At 43.6% G+C, this 16,681-nt stretch overlaps 1 protein-coding gene and 1 long non-coding RNA gene across 7 annotated transcripts in view; one reads left to right on the top strand and one right to left on the bottom strand.

Annotated features, from left to right (window-relative positions):
* The window catches only part of Arhgef28 (Rho guanine nucleotide exchange factor 28), a 300,377-nt gene that overhangs the window by 116,029 nt on the left and 167,667 nt on the right, over positions 1-16,681 (bottom strand). The window contains exon 1 of one of the 6 annotated variants that reach the window (XM_052743481.1): positions 2,895-3,109. The exons of the other annotated variants lie outside the window; for them this stretch is intronic. Within the exon in view, the coding sequence (XP_052599441.1) occupies positions 2,895-2,979 (85 nt within the window). The 5' untranslated portion in view covers positions 2,980-3,109. Of the gene's footprint in view, positions 1-2,894; positions 3,110-16,681 lie in introns of those variants that run through there. 6 annotated transcript variants of the gene reach the window in all.
* On the top strand, positions 4,316-6,560 carry LOC128113647 (uncharacterized). Its single transcript, XR_008219568.1, has 2 exons — positions 4,316-6,050; positions 6,347-6,560. It is a non-coding gene; the product is annotated as an uncharacterized LOC128113647 (long non-coding RNA).

Genomic DNA, 16,681 nt, shown 5'->3' with positions numbered 1-16,681 from the left:
TGTCTCGGAAAAAGTAGACAGCTCTGAAGGAACAATGTCAGATGTTGACTTTTGGCCTTGGCACATGCACACGCATACGCGCGTGCGCACACATGCACACACACACACACACACACACACACACACACACACACACACACACACGCATGAACTGAGGGCTGATGGAGAGAATGAAGAGAAATTCTTACTGTTGCAGACACACTAACAATGGTGTCACCCTTTCAAAGACAAGAGAGCACTATTCTTCACAATCTGGCCACTAGGGTACAAAATCAGATTTATTGGGCCAGGTAGGATGGCACACTCCTTTAATACCAGCACTTGGGAGGCAAAGACTGGTAGATCTCTGAGCCTGGTCTACATAGCAAATTCAAGCCAGCCAGGACTACATAGACCTTGTCAAAGTCAGATTTCTTATGGGTTTTGTTGTTGTTGTTGTTGTTGTTGTTGTTGTTGTTGTTGTTGTTTTGTTACTAAGTGGGGGAGGGAAGGAACTGGTGTACCTGGGCCCTGGGAGATGTGCAATGCAGGCCCAGGGCTGACCTGACCTTTAAGCATCTGTCACTCCAGAGATGCTTGTTGGACATATTTGATCAGTTCTTTGCTGAGTCTCTCTGAGCTTTACCTCCTTCTCCTGGAGGTAAGGTGGCTGGCCTGGCTTATCGCTATAGCCCTCTTGGCTCTCTACGGGCTTACGGGTCTGGAATTCTGCCCAGCTGATAGTACAGTAGGGCCAATCACTTTCTTCACAACTAGGTCCCCATCACCTAACCAAGGAAGGCCATGGGCTAGGTAGTCTAACAACCCCCGACGCTGGCCCACTGACTTCATTCTCACTTACCTTTTGTTTCCTGGTGGCAAAGAGTTAATCATTTTCCTACCCAGGTACTTGCTTTCACTTGAACCAGGTTTAATTTATACATAGCTTTGCTATGACTTTCTGCTCTGGCTCAGGCTGGCAGAGCTCCAAATTTGGATTTAAAGGGAGAGTGTGATTCATATGTTCCTACCACTCCACTGGCCTCTCAAGGCTCTCCCTGGCTTCCAATCATAATCCCTTCCCTCCCAGGTTGCTCCCTACCTGGAGTCCCAGCTCCTAAAGTATAGGCATCCAGTAGGTTGTCCAGACAACATAAATACAAAATGGAAGTAACCTGTTCTGGCTACACTCCCGGTACACCACAACTAAAAAACGCACCTTCAATTCTTAGGGCCTCTATGTATGTCCCCTCTTGGAAATAAGTCACATTTTGTAAAACTTTACTGTTTGATAATAATTGCAAATCACAAAAGATCTGAAAAAGTAGGAATAACACAAAGATTACCACATACTCTTTACCCAGATTAACCTTCTGCTAAAGTTTTACTCTTTTTTTTTTCTATCTGCATATGGGCTCACTTTGACATGCAGCTAACTCTCTCCTGCATGCGTATATTTCCCAGAATCATGTAATGACAATACACTATGCCTTTAATATATGCACTACATCCTTTAAAGGGAGACAAGCTTTACCACTGACATTTTAAAATCTCTTCCTTATATCTATAAAATCAATAAAATTATGTAAAATAAAAAGAACCTTTTTTGGGTACAAAATAAAGAAGAAATTGGTTTTAAGACAGGATAACAAAATAGTACATTAAACACTAAATATTAAGATTTCTGATGGCTGCATTTCAAAGATGACAGTGGATCAGCCTGGAAACAGTATTGAGGCCGAGGCTTCCTGCGTCCCCTCATGTCCAATTCACCTTATTCCTAAAATTGCTTTAATCCCAGCTAATAGGCAAACAAACAAACACCTTTAGTTTACCCTAGAAGTTTGGAAGAAAATCCTTGAAGCTAATTAGGTACGTGGACGACCCCTGGAGTCCATCCTCCTATGGGAACACAGAGTACCTCAGGTACAACACTGCTGTACAGAGCTGGCAAGCTCTGAAGACAGAAACGTCAGGAGAAATGCCCCTTAGCCTGCCATCCTCCGTGTTCCTTCCCCTGGAGTTAAAGGTGACCACACAAGTCTCTAACAAGACAGGGAAAGGGAAGGGCAGCCTACTGCCTCTCTGGCTCTTGCAAGCCTCGGAAGGCAACAAGAACCTCTGACACCCTAGCCGGGATGGGAGAGTCTCTTCTCTGAGCACTTCCCTAGTACTTTCCTCTTGGTTGCCAAGCCCACACTACAGTGAGGGCCCGAGAAGAGGGAATAAACCAAGGAAGTCCCTTCCACCATGCGCCTCCAGAGATCCCAGGCCCTTCTTCCTTCGGCTTGACCTTGCTTTTAATTTACTTGCTTACTGGAGGTAAACAGAACTGGTCTCTGGGTTCTCTGGAGACATTCTTGTTGAAATCACTGTTTCCAAAACCTTTCCTTGTAACAACTACCAAATCATTAGATAGGACCTCTTAGGAACAAATTTCCTTGAAGTAATTAACTTCAAAACACACACACACACACACAAAATCAGAAGCATAAAGTAAGTAGCAAGCTCGAGTTCTCTTTAAACTTTACAAAGTCTAGACATGTTTAAATCAACAGGACTCTTTATTGTCAAGGTAACTCCAAGGTAACTCTGATTAAATGAATCCCAAACATTTACCTTGTACTGACCCCCAGACACCTCCCCAATCCTGCATTATTTTTAAAAGTATGGATCGTGGCAGTAAGGTAGATTTTAAAGTAGAAGGAACAGAAGGAGGAAATAAGTATGCCTCTGAAGTCCATACACAAAGTGTTTGTACAGCATGAGCTCTACAAAGACATGTGAAAACACAACCCTCACTTGCAGGCAGGCAGGCAGGCAGGCAGAGAAATGCAGGACAGAGAGGTGAGAGCACGCTATCGAGGTGCCAGGGTTTGGCTCTGGGCAAACAAAAGGCACCCTGATCTATCTACCTTTCTTGGATGCCCTGCGTCGAATCTTCATCTTGGGGAAGGAAGGCCAGGAGTAGTTGAAAGGTGAGTCGGAATCAGAATCCATTGTTTGTTTGGGTGAAAGGATCAGCTGAGGCAGAGGAGAGCAGGCAGACCATGCCCAGCCAGGAGCCTCCCCGTGATGTCAAAGGCGGGAATGGGGCTGGGTGAAACAGCTCCAAACTCAGAGAGGGAGAGGCAATAAATGTTTTGCTTCCTTCGGGCGTTCAGGCATGTAGACCAACAAGGAGGCTGTAAATATTAAAGCCAAACCAGAGAAGCCGGAGGGGGAGAGAGGGGGACCTGGAGTCTGGCTGATACATCGCAGTCCAGTTATTCAAAAGGTCACCAGGGAGCAAATGAATCATTAACTCCCCTCTTCTTGTGGCTAGATATGGAAATGAAGAAGGAAGGGAGCCGAGATGAGAAAGAACACTGCCTGCGATTCAAGGAACGCTTCCTAAGGCAGGCGCCTGTTGTGCTGAGAGCTAGGAAATCATTTCGTAGGAAAGCTGTGCTGTGCTGTGCTGTGCTGTGAGACCAAGGCAGCAGTCTGTGTGTGGACAGTCGGACTACAGCAAATGCAAGCCAGTCTACTCCAGGATCCCACACCTCCAGAGAAGCTGATCGTCAACACTATCAGCAGCATGGGCAAGTCTGAGGGTGTAACTGGTATTTTATTTAACAGTCTGGTATCCTGATCCTTTAGTCCTGAAGTGGTCAGATGCTTTCAGCTTTGTACACGTAGTGGTGCTCGCCTCATTACACCCACCCAAAGTCGCTTATTACTGTTCAGCACAACTCGGTTGTTTGTTTGTTCTCTGAACTGTCACCAAGTTTAGCAGTCGGTCATAAGGGTTTAGGTGACTCTGTGGCTCAGTTCTAAACTTCCAGTCCATCTCTCTATGCAAATGACTCATTTGCCACAAACCAACAGTTCCTGCAGTTCCCCCTAAATGCTTCCCAGTGATTAGCATTCAGTGGAAGCCCACACTGCCTCCCCATAAATCACGGCTGCCACTCACTGTTTTTCCTGACTTCTCTAGGCACAGAGAGATGTGTGACCCAAATAAGATCAAGCCAAGCCGCCGAGGTCTACAGAGGACTGTGCTACGTGAGTCTCTAAAGCACTCCTCACAGGAGGAATGTCGAGAAGTCCGATGCTTTGCTGTGTTTTGTGCAGCCTCGGGATGCCCAGCCAAACTAAAGGAAACAACTGGAGGAGCCTTTCAACCCCGCAAGCTTGGAACATGACAATGTGCATCTTCATTAGCATTCTTCTCTTCAACTGTTTCTCCGGCCATTGGCGCAAGGGCTGTGCTGGCGGGGGCTGGGGGGGGGGGGAGGAAGAGCTTCACAGCTTGCTCTGGGGTCGCTAACCCTCTCTGGTTAGGGAGGAGTGAGTGAGGGGCACAGGCTGAGGTAAAGAGTGGGAGGGAGTTTGGAGTTTAAATTCAAGTCAAAATCAGAATTATGTAGACTACTATTGTGGTTTCATGTGGTTTTCTAGATAACTAGAAAACTATAACAAAACATAGCTAAAATACAGCTGCAAGGATTTCCTAAAGGAAAAAAATGAGTAATTTTTCTATGTTCTACCCTTTTTATCTGAATAAATGATACCTGTTTCTTGAACAGATGGGTACAATTGTAAGAATAAATTATTCTCAGCCTTTAACATTAAGTAAAAAGAGTTTTAATCTATATGACCCTTAATAATAAAAAAACAGAAAATGGGGTCAGGGAGGGGGTTTCAAGTCTCACAACCCAAGTTTGATCCCTGGGACCCACATGATGGAAAGAGGGAACCAACTCCTGCAAGTTGTCCTCTGACTTTCACATGTGTGCCGTGACATATGTGTCCCCCCCATAAATCAAAATCTAGAAATTGCATGTGTGTGTGTCTATGTACCAAACATAATCAAATAAAAAGAGGCGATCCACTTGAGGGGGGTATTACAGGGGTTTGATGGAGGGTAGCTGAGAGGGGTAGGAGGGGGGGAAGGCAGGGGGAAGTGTTTTCAATTAAAACCTTCTTTTTTTAAGAAAACAAAATAGACAAGAGGAGTCGGGAGCTGGAGCTGGAGCTGGAGTTTAGGTGACGGAGCGTTTGCCTAACATGCATGAAGTCCTGGGCTTGATCCCCAGTACTGCATCCCCCTGGCCATGATGGCACAGGCCCGGAATCCCAACACTTGAAAGACAGAAGCAAGGAGAGCAGAAGTCGGCTGCACAGCAAAGGTCAGGCCGGCCAGAGCTCCATGAGATGCAGTCTCATGTACAGAGTCCAGGAGCATGCCTGGGGCATTGTAGGCATCTCTTAAATGAGTCAGACAAGCTGGTCACAACCTGGGGGTAAAAAATAAACCTTACATGACAGCCATAGTAACTACAGCAACTACTGGCTACAACTATATATTTTGATAAAGCACAAGGATTCTTAAAATTGTTTAAAGTATATTTATATTTGTGGAACAAGAGTATCTGCATTTGTAGAGAGAACATCATCTGTCAGGAAAGAAAATGTCTAGTTCCCTAAGGCTTCAGGTAACATGTTGGATGTTGTGTGGCCACAAGCTGCTTTCTAAGGTGTCTCCAGACCAAAGAAAGGGGAGGTGCACTCATAGCCTAAAATAGCATCACCATATTGCTATCCTCGTTCAACTACATGGTCAAGGAGCCTCTGTGGGGAGAACCCCAGACTGTTAGAAATACTGGTGCTCTCACCCCGGGCACTGCTGGTGGTTTTTTAGCTCCTTACTTCACCGAGGCACGGGGATGCCACACTTATTATGTTGTCTTGGTAATAGGCAAAAGGAGTCACTTTTCGGTAAAATGGCAAATGCCACAAGCATGCCATTCACGCAGGGTCCCTCATTTGTTTTGCTTAAGGTGGCCAGAGTGTGACGACATGCTCAGGCTTCGACGGCACAGGCAACAGGCCAGGCCAGGATTTCCGCAGAGGCGCCATCAGCAGCATGGGTGAGGTGGATAAGAGGCAGAGAGTCCACTACAACTCAAACCACTGGAATCCTACTTCAACGGCGGGGCTGGAATCTGTACTAACGAGGAGCACCATCCCATCCCAGGTGATCCTCGGGTCCAGCGACATTTTAGAGCCACTGAACTAGGAGAGAGGTAAGTAGAAGTCAAGAATTTACAGGAGGGGCTGGAGAGATGGCTCAGCAGTTAAGAGCATTGGCTGCACTGACAGAGGATTTCAGTTCAGTTTCTGGCACCCACACTGGGGAGCTCCCAACTGTCTTACAACTCCAGCTCCATGGGATCCAATATCCTCTTCTGGTCTCTGAAGGTACCTGCACTCACAGGAGCACACACATGCATGCCCTCATACACACGCGTGTGCACGCACACACAATTAAAAATACGTCTTTAAAAGATGTTCCTCCCTTGCCTATCATTTATAATAACAGGTCAGAAGAACTTAAGAAAACGCAGACAGAGAGAGGCATGAAGGAACTGGGCACACGCCTTTCTACAGGTTGAGGTGATACGCAGATCTGTCTTAATCCATTTTCCTAGAGGTACAGTCACTGTTGACGAAGTACGGATTAATTACTTTATGGAAAATTTCGGACAATAATAGAGCCAGCAGCACATGTGGAAACCGCTGCGATCTCAAGACTCTCCAGTGTCCTCATTTGCCTTAATTTGTCCATAGTTTTTGAAGAAATGGATTGAGTCCCCTCACTAGCCCTTCAGTTAACGTGGAAAGTGACGTAGGAAACATTACTTATGCAGCCTGTTCTACTTTTCAGTCTGCTCAGTTTCTTGCCTTCCAAAGACTCCAAATGATAAATTTATCATTTATCCTCCTTGTGTCCTACTGTAATTGAGGGCATCCTTCTCTCTCTCTCTCTCTCTCTCTCTCTCTCTCTCTCTCTCTCTCTCTCTCTCTCTCTCTCCCCTTCCCTCCCTCCCTCCCTCCCTCCATTTTGTCCATTTATTGCATTTAAATCAATTCAAGATGTTATTTACATTCATTCATATTCAAAAGATACATTTCTTTGCTCTGTCTGATTGGCTGATCACAACTGCAGTTGGAAGAATTTAATGACCTAGCCTCCAGTCACTCTGTAAATAGTTAATACACAACCATCACAGTAGTGTGCAAGTGACTTCATGGGCTACACGAAGCCCATGTGCCTTCTTTAATTAACAAAAATTTTACTGAGCAAAGCCGCTCCACCAGGTTCTTATCATCCAAGGCAGACACTGCCGTCTTCAGCTGCTGCTTTCTGGAAGACCCATGCAGAAACTATCCCTCCACATTCCACAGACAGGCAACAGGCCACTTCCCTCCCAACCTCGATAAAACTAAATCTTTTCAAAAGAATATTAATATGGGATTTGAGGAACAGTAACTGTGAAGTTTTCTTATCTTCCAAAGGGATGACAAATCCCTTGAGTGTGAGTCCTATTTTAAAGGCACCTCATGCTACAAGGAAACTCATCGGCATCAGTGACATATTTAAGGCAGTTCTGACCACTTAGTATCCTTAACCATGTCACTCATATGTTCTGAATCTTAGCACATTCAAAATAGGATCATAACATCTATACTTCAGGGGTTATCATGGGGAATAAAGGAGATAATAGCATAAAGAAATTAAAGACATTTCCAGTATACTTTAAATATTAAATCAAGTTTCCTTTCACTGTATTTCTGCAGTGTACTGCTGAAGTATTCACATCATGTCCTCAAGAGTAACTAGCTGTATTTGTTTATAGTTCCTTCTTTTATCATCAATTTTAGAAGTCACACAGCTCATCAATAGAGAGCACCTCTGATACATTAGTCAGGAAAGTGAAGGTGGCCACAGAAGGTTTACAGGAACCTGGAAGTCACTCAAACCTGTTGAAACTACCCACCCTTCACCTGGGTTTACACAAGTGTCTCATATGACCATTTGACATCAAAGACACCACGACCACCCTCAGATGGCACTAATGGGACCATTTCTGTACAAGCTTCCTTTCTATGAAGAAGCAAAAGGTTTAATTACACATGTGAAGACTGCCAATGGCTTCACTATTCAGTTTCTCTTCCCATGCCTCAGACCACAGTGTTTATTTATCCCCTAATACTTGCCATCTAAACCCTAGCCTCAAAGAAGCAGATTGGAGTCTTGGGTTCCCACCTCATGACATTCAACTGCTTACAAACTCTACTTTGCAAAGCATGTGTTTGTTTAGTGATTAGAAGTACCAAAGCACTCAGGCAAAGGCCTATGACACTGTCATATGGTCTACTTCCACACTATGCTTACTTTTAAGCCTCCACAAAAACCTGGCATCCATCCCCCATCATAAGTATTCATCCATTCACATAAGTATTCAATTCTAGTACACCCATAAAGTAGTATCTAAATTGTAAAAATGTTATCAATATAAGATCTGGGCTTTAGTACAGTTCCTTTTGCATTTTATTCTTACAGATGTCACTCATTTCCAAAGCTATTTAGTACCCTTTAATGATTTTGTTTCAGGGGCTGGGAAAGTAATTCAGTTGGTAGACTATACTAGTAAGCATGAAGGCCTGGGTGTGACCTTCAGTACCAAATAAAACGACATGGCAGCATATCTCCATAATCCCAGCACTTGTAAAATAAAGGCAGGAAGGTTAGAAGTTCAATGCCATCCTTGACTACACTAGCAAGGTGGTAGCTTGGCTACATGAGACCCTCTCTAAATAATAATAATCACAATAAGTTTGTTTCATACATTTTAGTGTAGTTAAATATATTTTTGTGGCATTCTGCATTCCACCCTGGGCTCTCCCACTGTGGTGGTTTGAATAAGAATGGTTGCCATAGGCTCATAGATTTGAATACTTGGTCACCAGGGAATGGCACTATTAGGAGGTGTGGCCTTGTTGGAATATACGTGTCCTTATTGGAGGAAGTACGTCACTAGGGGTGGGCTTTGAGGATTCCAATGCTCAAGTCAGGCCCAGTGTCTCTCTCTTCCTGCTGCCTGCTGATCCACTGTAGAACTCTCAGCTCCTTCTCCAGCACCACGTCTGCTTGTGCACTGCCATGCTTCCCACCATGACAGTAATAGACTAAACCTGAACCTGTAAGCCAGCCCCAATTAAATGTTTTCCTTTGTAAGAGTTGCCATAGTCAAGGTGCCTCCTCACAGCAACAGAATCCTAAACAAGACACCCACCATTGATGTTTGCTTGTTTGTTTGTATACGTTAAGGTTTCCTTGATGGTCTATAAAGTTCTATGGCTTTTGATAAATCCAAGGTGTCATGTATCATCAACTAACAAGTCATAAATGATATTTTCACCATGCTAAACACACACACACACACACACACACACACACATACACACACAAACATGAGGATATAAAAAAGGGTACAGAAGCCAACTAAGATAGTCCCTAATACTAAAGCTAAATTCCTAATACTTTGACAAAAAAAAATTGTCAGATTATTACTCAGAAGGAAAAGCAGTATCTTTGTCTTCATAAAGGTATTAATAAATGACCAAACAGTGAAGGAATACAAACCTTCCGTGTAAAGGACTCTGATGTATATAGCTCCTCCACCCACAAGGAAGCACGCAGGCGACTCCCTGCTCCTTAGCGGTGGACAGAACATCTTGCCTTCCTTCCAAAGACTACAGTACGGAAAAAGGGTGAGGAGGGAAACTTCCCAGGGAAGAAAATGGCCAGCACAGCTCCAGCTAGGAGACCGTCAACACCAGCAGTGCTTAATAAAGTTGACAGGACAAACCCTTTGCATCACGTGATGGGTGTGGTGCTGCACCTGTGTACTCTTCTTCTCAGAACCTGTAACTTTAATGGTGGGGGAAACATTCAAATTCCATCTACGGAACAGCTATAAAACTCCTGACCAGCACTTCTCCAAACTGTCAAGATCATCAAAAACCAGGGAAGTGAAAACACTCTCACTGCCAAGAAGTTAAGGAAAAGGTGATGGCTAAGTATAACACTACCGGTACCACAGATGAGGAGCTGGCCCAGAAAAGGGAAAAAGGTACTAAAGTAAAGTAAGGGGGGAAAGTCCATACATCTAAAAACAAGATTTCCCATCGAAAGGATCAGAGTGGGAGCCAACATTCCTAATCTGTGTCCGGTAAGTGTGGAACTGACACTGTTCAAGGATGTGCACACCACTTGCCAGAGAGGTTCCCATGTGGGGGAAGGTCAATTCATCCCAGTCCAGCCAGCTGGGATCTCACTGACAGACAAATCTCAGGAACCGATAGACCCTCCTAGCTCAACTCACCATTTTTTCCTCAAGTTCCAGGTACATTCAACTTCACTTTTATTCTGTTGTCATTGTGATTTCTTTTAACTTATGGTTGTTTCTCTTCTTCCTATAGTTCAGTTACAAAACTTCTTCAGTAGAGTCTCATGGTTTGAAACACAAATTCTGTTGACCTTCTTGCCCACAACTGAAATAAGAGCCCTGTTCTGTGAAAATATCTTCCCCATTCAACACACTGGGAATTGCAATGTATTGTTCTACTGAATTGTTAGCACTTATACTGTCCAGCATGGAGACTCACCAAAATCTTAATTCCCTGAAGTCCCCACCCCCTCCAAGGGATGAACCATTGGATGCTTAAATTAAGGAAGGAAGCAAGGCAAACAAGCAGGTAAGAAAATAGGAAGGCAGGAAGGAAGGAAGACAGGGAGGGAGGGAGTGAGGGAGGGAGGGAGGGAGGGAGGGAGGGAGGGAGGGAGGGAGGGAGGGAGGAAAAAATCCAAGGCTGAACTCCCATAAGCACACTCACTATGATCAAACCAGTTGCCAAGGAGCTTTAAGTAAGAGAACGCTTTCAAAATTACTGGGACACTAGAGTACTTTCCACATGAAGAAATGGGATGAAATCTCTGGGTGTCATTGGAACTCCCCATAAAACGCCTGTTATAAAACCACTCCAAGACGTAATCCATTGGTTCGTGTGCTTTGTGTTTTATGAGTTAGTTGTAGTTTCTTTAACTACTTGTAGACATGTTTGAGATTTGTAAATTCATCATTAAACATCAAAGTCAAAGCTTTGGAGGAGATAGAAACTTGGAGTTTCCTTATTTACTAAAGCTTGTTTAACTCCAGAACCTTGAAGTTATGGGTTTTGTTTCAGAGAAGGAAAATTTTGGAGTTCAGAGGAAGCACGACCACGGTTTCTCCTGCTTTCAATTACATTTCAAAAATGTATTTGGTAGGCAAGGCGAAAGAAAACAGCAATTTAGAGTATACTGAAGACAGAGCCCATGCCTATCATTGGGCATCCCTGTAACACTCTATGACCTTAGTGTCAACACGCACCTCTCCATCCCACCCAGCAATCCAATAAAGGCCAACTCCGAGTGGGCCCATGGTAGCCATTTGATCCTTCTTAATGTTTAACATAATTTTTTAAAGTTTTTGTTGTTGTTGTTGTTGCTGTTTTGTTTTGTTTTTTCCAATTCAAGTATTTCGGAAGTTTCCAATCCTTTTTCTTTGAACGGCATTCACATTTCCCGTAGAGCCTGGCATGGAGGTGATGACCCCTGAGAGTATGTGAAGTTAATATAAACAGACTTCCACTCACTCCTTTCTTAGGCACTGGAGATAAAAGTGCAACTCCATTTCTCAGTGGCAAAGGAACTAAAAGCCAGGAAAGTTGGCGTTGATCCCAACATCACTGGGCTTCCAGAAGGACCTTTAGCTGTGGCTTTCAGCCTTGGTTCCACCTAGAAACAAACTGGAGCCTTTTGCAATGTCTTGTTCCTTCTAGACCTTAGGGCCAGCTTCAAGATGTCTACAGTTTACCTTCTGGTGTGTAGGCTAAATTTAGACTACTACGGCAATGCTTCTATTAGTAACTAACCTCGAGTGATTTTCATGCCATTCTTTGTATTTCCCTTTCCGTCTTACATCTTTGAACAAACAATATGGAGAAAGTTAGGTCCATCACGATAGCAGCCAGCACTCACAAACTTGATGATTTCATGGGACTTCTCATTAGAAAAAAAAAAAAAAATACCACAAAAAAGATTTTAGACCTGCAGCAAAGCTGCAGTTTCTTCTTGTTTTTAAGTCTACAGAACAGTTTATATTAACCTAAAAGCCCCCCAAATAGTCTTTCTTTTGATTTATAAGATGAATGTTTGTCAACAAACACTCCAGTAGTCTCATTTAAAGAAAAATGTGGTTTTTTTCATATTCCACAAGGAGAATTTTACCCAAACAAGGAAGCCACAAGCACAAAGAGGCAGAACTCAGCAAGAGATCCACATTGACCTTATAATAATACCTAGGCCAGCAACTTTTTTTCTACCAAAAACTATTTTTAAAACCTCAACAACCACCATAAAACTTCACTGAAATGAACAAAAGGAATTAAAAGCAGCCCAACTTTTATACAGATAACTTTGTATTTGCAATACCCTTCTTGGGAGATTTCTCTGTCCCCAGACCCTTTACTTCAAATCATGGATGAAATTAGTTTGTTGTAGAGAAATGCCACCCACCTCCACCCAAAAACTGAAATGTTTTTAAAAAAAAAAAAAAAAAAGAGTCCACAGGAGTATCTATTTTATAGCCCACGCCATAATGAGATCTGTCAAAAATTAGGCTCAAAAACTGACATTCTAGGAGTCAAAAAGCCTTGAAGGTCTTTCTTTTTTCTTCTTTTCCTTTTCCTTCCTATTTCATACAGCATTCCAAAGGCCTTGCTAGAGATTGTGCCTAGTGAAATAGTTGGTGGGGGAGGTGGGGGGGGGTGGGGGAGGTGGGGGGGTGGGGGAGGTGGGGGTGGGGTGAGCTCCACTTACAACGGGCCCTGGCTCCAGACCCCCTGATGTTTTCATTCTCTTATTCAGGGGTGATGACAATGAGCTGTTTTATGAGCATTTGTAGCTCAGAAGCCACTTCCAAACTTTTACACTGCTATAAGTAGATACATACGGGAAGTAGGGGTGGACAGATGGACACAGGGACAGCACTACTGACAGCACTCTCTGCCTCACTGCTTGAATCTAAGGCCAAGATCTTTACCAGACCCCACAATGGGGTACCTGACAGCGGATTCCACCAGACACCTCCGCTTTCTGCTTGCTTTAGTGAAGCTGTTCCATCCGATCCCCCATTTCCTCCCGGTTCCCTCTGCTGATGCCTCCATTAAACTTTCCAGGAGGGGCTTGGAAGGTCTGTGTCTTGCAGGTTGAGAACTTCCAGCCTCAGAACTCCCTGTTGGCCTCTGTTTCTGCTTGCTTCCCTTCCCAAATGGTCCGGGTGGTCTTCTGCTATTCTGTTTGGTTACAAAGTTGGGTTTTTGTCTACAACCAGCTTCGGCTCATCTGTCCCCCTGGGGTCCACCTTCCCTGTCCCAACATCCACCGAAAGTTTTCCTTTACTCATATTATATGTAATAAATAATAACTGAGATGAAATGACTCAAAACTGTAGCCAGTGCTGCAGAGTTTGACCCCAGCACTTTGGAGGTGGGAAAATCAAGAGTTCCGGTTATCCTCAGCTATTTGGTGAGTTTGAGGCCAGCCTGGACTATTTGAGCCCCTATCTGAAGAAGTAGGACAACAATAACAAAAATGACCCAAAGGTAATGGTGACCAATATGCATTGTATAAATTTATGGAATGATCAAAGAATAAAAATATTATTTAAAGAATTAAAATTGAGGAGCCAGAGAGAGAGCTTCACAGTTAAAAGTACTGGCTGCTCTTCCAGATGATCTGAGTTTGATTTTCAGCACCCACATGTCAGGTCATAACTATCTGTCACTCCAGTTCCAGGTTATCTGACACCCTCTTCTGGCCTCTGAGGGCACCAGACACACATGTGGGCACTGCATACATTCACTGAATGGTTCACAGACATACATGCAGGCAAAACATATTTTAAGACAAGGAAAACATAAAAACTATAAAAAATGAAAAATACAACTCAAATTTTTGAAATAATTGCTATTTGAGCCTGGGCATGAGCTGGCCATGTCACTCATACCATCTACAGTGCATACCTATTTGCCTTTACTTCTTGCAAAAGCATTCATGCTCTTTGTGGAAAATACGTGCAGCAGTCTTTTAAGTTAATTTCTTAGACAGAGGTTACTTATGGGATTTAATGAAGAATGAAGGATGAAATCACCTTGCTTGTCTGATCACAACCCTGAAGCCACACACACACATAGCCAAGAAGAATGGACAGCTGAATTCAAAAAACATCAACAATTTCCAGAATTTAAAATCCTGAATCATGACATGACACTAGTGGAATTCAGGTGTTTCTGGTACATGAACTGCTCTCACCAAATGTGAGGTCGAACTGTTGACCTTGTGTACATCCTACTTCACAAATGAGTCTGTCAGACACGCTAAGCCTATAGGCTGAAGATGATGCCCCAACGCTGTGGAGAAACCTCAGATGACTGTCCAGGCAGCTGGCTGTTTCTGTCAACTCACAATTTTTTTTTGGAAGCTGCTTGCATACACTTCCTGTTTTTATTTTTGTTAGGTAATATTATTTCCTTCTTGGGTCTCTGAGGGAGTTGAAGATTAGTTAGTTATAGTTGAAGATTAGTTAGGATAGAAAATGAATTAGGTACATTTTGAACTTACCAAAATAGGATAGATAATGGAATTATTTTCTCTGAATTTGTCAAATACAAATGGACTAGACATTGTTTAGGTATTTATTGCTTGTATATATGGTATATAGTTATTGTACTTTTGTATATAGTTTTTCTTATACTAGTTATAACTTTTTTCCTTTTTTCTTTTTATTAAAATAGAAAAGGGGAAATATGGTGATATTTTATTTGTACTGAAATGTGATTTTATTTGTATGTTAATAAACAAAGTTGCCTGGGGGTCAGAGCTAATAGCAAGCCATAGCAGAAGTCTGGCAGTGGTAGCACATGCCCTCAATCCTAATCACATGACAGGCAGATCTCTGTGTGTTCAAGGATACCATCAGCATAGAGACACATGCCTTTAATCTCAATACCAACCATAGAAGACCTGGAGGTCTGTATAGATGGGCAGTGATGAAGAGGTCATGTGGTTGGGTTTACAACCAATGAGAAGGCAGAACAGAAAGTCTATAAAAAGACAGACACACAGGAAGGAGGGCTCTTGCGGAGGGAAGGACAGGAGCAGCAGTGAAGGGTAAGGTTTTTAGCGCTTAGCTATTACTCTGACCTCTCGGGCTTTCATCTCTGCATTGGCTCTGTGTTCCTTATTCAACAAGATGGTTACGTCTACACAACTCTGTTAAAAAACTCAGGGAGGAGATCTATCCAAACTCAGTAGGAACCATCTTTTCACTTTTGTTTCCCTCTAGCTATAAAAGACTAATTTTCCCCGAAAGTTTTTAAAGCTTTATTTTAACTTATGTGTATAAGTGTTTTGCCTGCGTGTGCATATGCGACCCAGGCAGTGAATGAATGCAGTGTCCAAATAGGTCAGAAGAGGGCACTAGAACCCCCGGAACTGTATTTCTGCGGGGGGGGGGGGGGGGGGGGATCAAACTCCTGGACTGCGCAAGAGCAGCAAGAATCTTAACCAGTGAGCCATTCCCCAGGTCCTACCCAAAGTCTTATTTATCAAGAGGCTGTTTAAAATCTCTGCGCTTTGCCAAGCCCACTCTCTGCCAGCCAGATCTGCAGCATCAGATAAGAGACAGCTTCATGCCAGAGTATTGAAACTTCCCAAGATGAATGCCAACCAATTCTATTCACCACCCCAGCCTTACCCCATGATGCTCTCTCTCTTTTACACCCCCCCCCCAGGAAAAGTTAAGACATGCTCCCATGCCCTTGGCTTGCCATCTCAGTTTTACCAGGCCCTCATATTTGTTCCATGTCCATGGCTACATGACACACAACTTCAGCACTCATTCCTCCGATGAATGTCCAAATGCGCTCATTCAATCTTTAATCCATGAAGAGCATGGGCGATAAATTACTGCAGGAAATGTAGCTTCAGTGTGAGTGTCAGGTGTTGTGGGATATTCGATCACACTGTGAACCCGGCCAGAGTTAGCGTTTGTGTTAATTAAATAAAATCAAGGGGCAGAGCCAACAACTAGTTGATGGGAATTAGCCATGGGGAGTCCAGAGGAGCCAGGAATATGGATAGAGAGATGCACAGGAAGGAGTAGGGAGGGGACTTGGAGTTTTGCAGTCTTTTTGGTTTGGAACAAGAGGAGAGATGGGTCTTTTGCTGGGTCTCTGGCCAAAAAGGGAGGTCAGCTGGTTGCTTCTCGACCTCTCTGATCTAGGAAGTTCTACTTTCTCAGTCCGTGGTTTCAGTAGTTTGATAGCCATAGAGATCACAATTGTCTGTTTAGAATATATTTGTTCCTGCCAGACAGGCCAGGAAAACTCCCCATTTGAGGTGATCTACGTCTGTGTCCAACATAAACAAAACACAAGCGGGATCCAAGGTTAGAGCACATTCAGATAGTGTCCCCATGAAGCTGTCTCTTATCAGAACATCCCCACCTCTGACTTCTGAGTCTTTGTTGGTAAACAGAACAATAGAGACTTAGTTAAAAACCTACATTTGGTGGCCGCAGCCTGAATGGCTGGCAGGATGCTGACTGTGGAGCTGTGGGGTCTCAGACTGTAATTAAATTATCAGTAGATTCATGTGCAGCCACCAAGCTGACAGAAAAACGTGAGTCAGGTGCTGTGTGAAATTTTGATTGCTTTCTGAGAATAAAGCTTGCCTGGAGGCAGAGGGCAGAGCCACTAGCTGACC

Source organism: Peromyscus californicus, unplaced genomic scaffold (assembly GCF_007827085.1).
Source record: "Peromyscus californicus insignis strain IS unplaced genomic scaffold, ASM782708v3 Scaffold_18__1_contigs__length_77618521, whole genome shotgun sequence".
Classification (NCBI taxonomy): Eukaryota; Metazoa; Chordata; class Mammalia; order Rodentia; family Cricetidae; genus Peromyscus; species Peromyscus californicus.
Note: the sequence above shows the minus strand (reverse complement) of the source record. Positions and strands in the feature narration are given on the sequence as shown.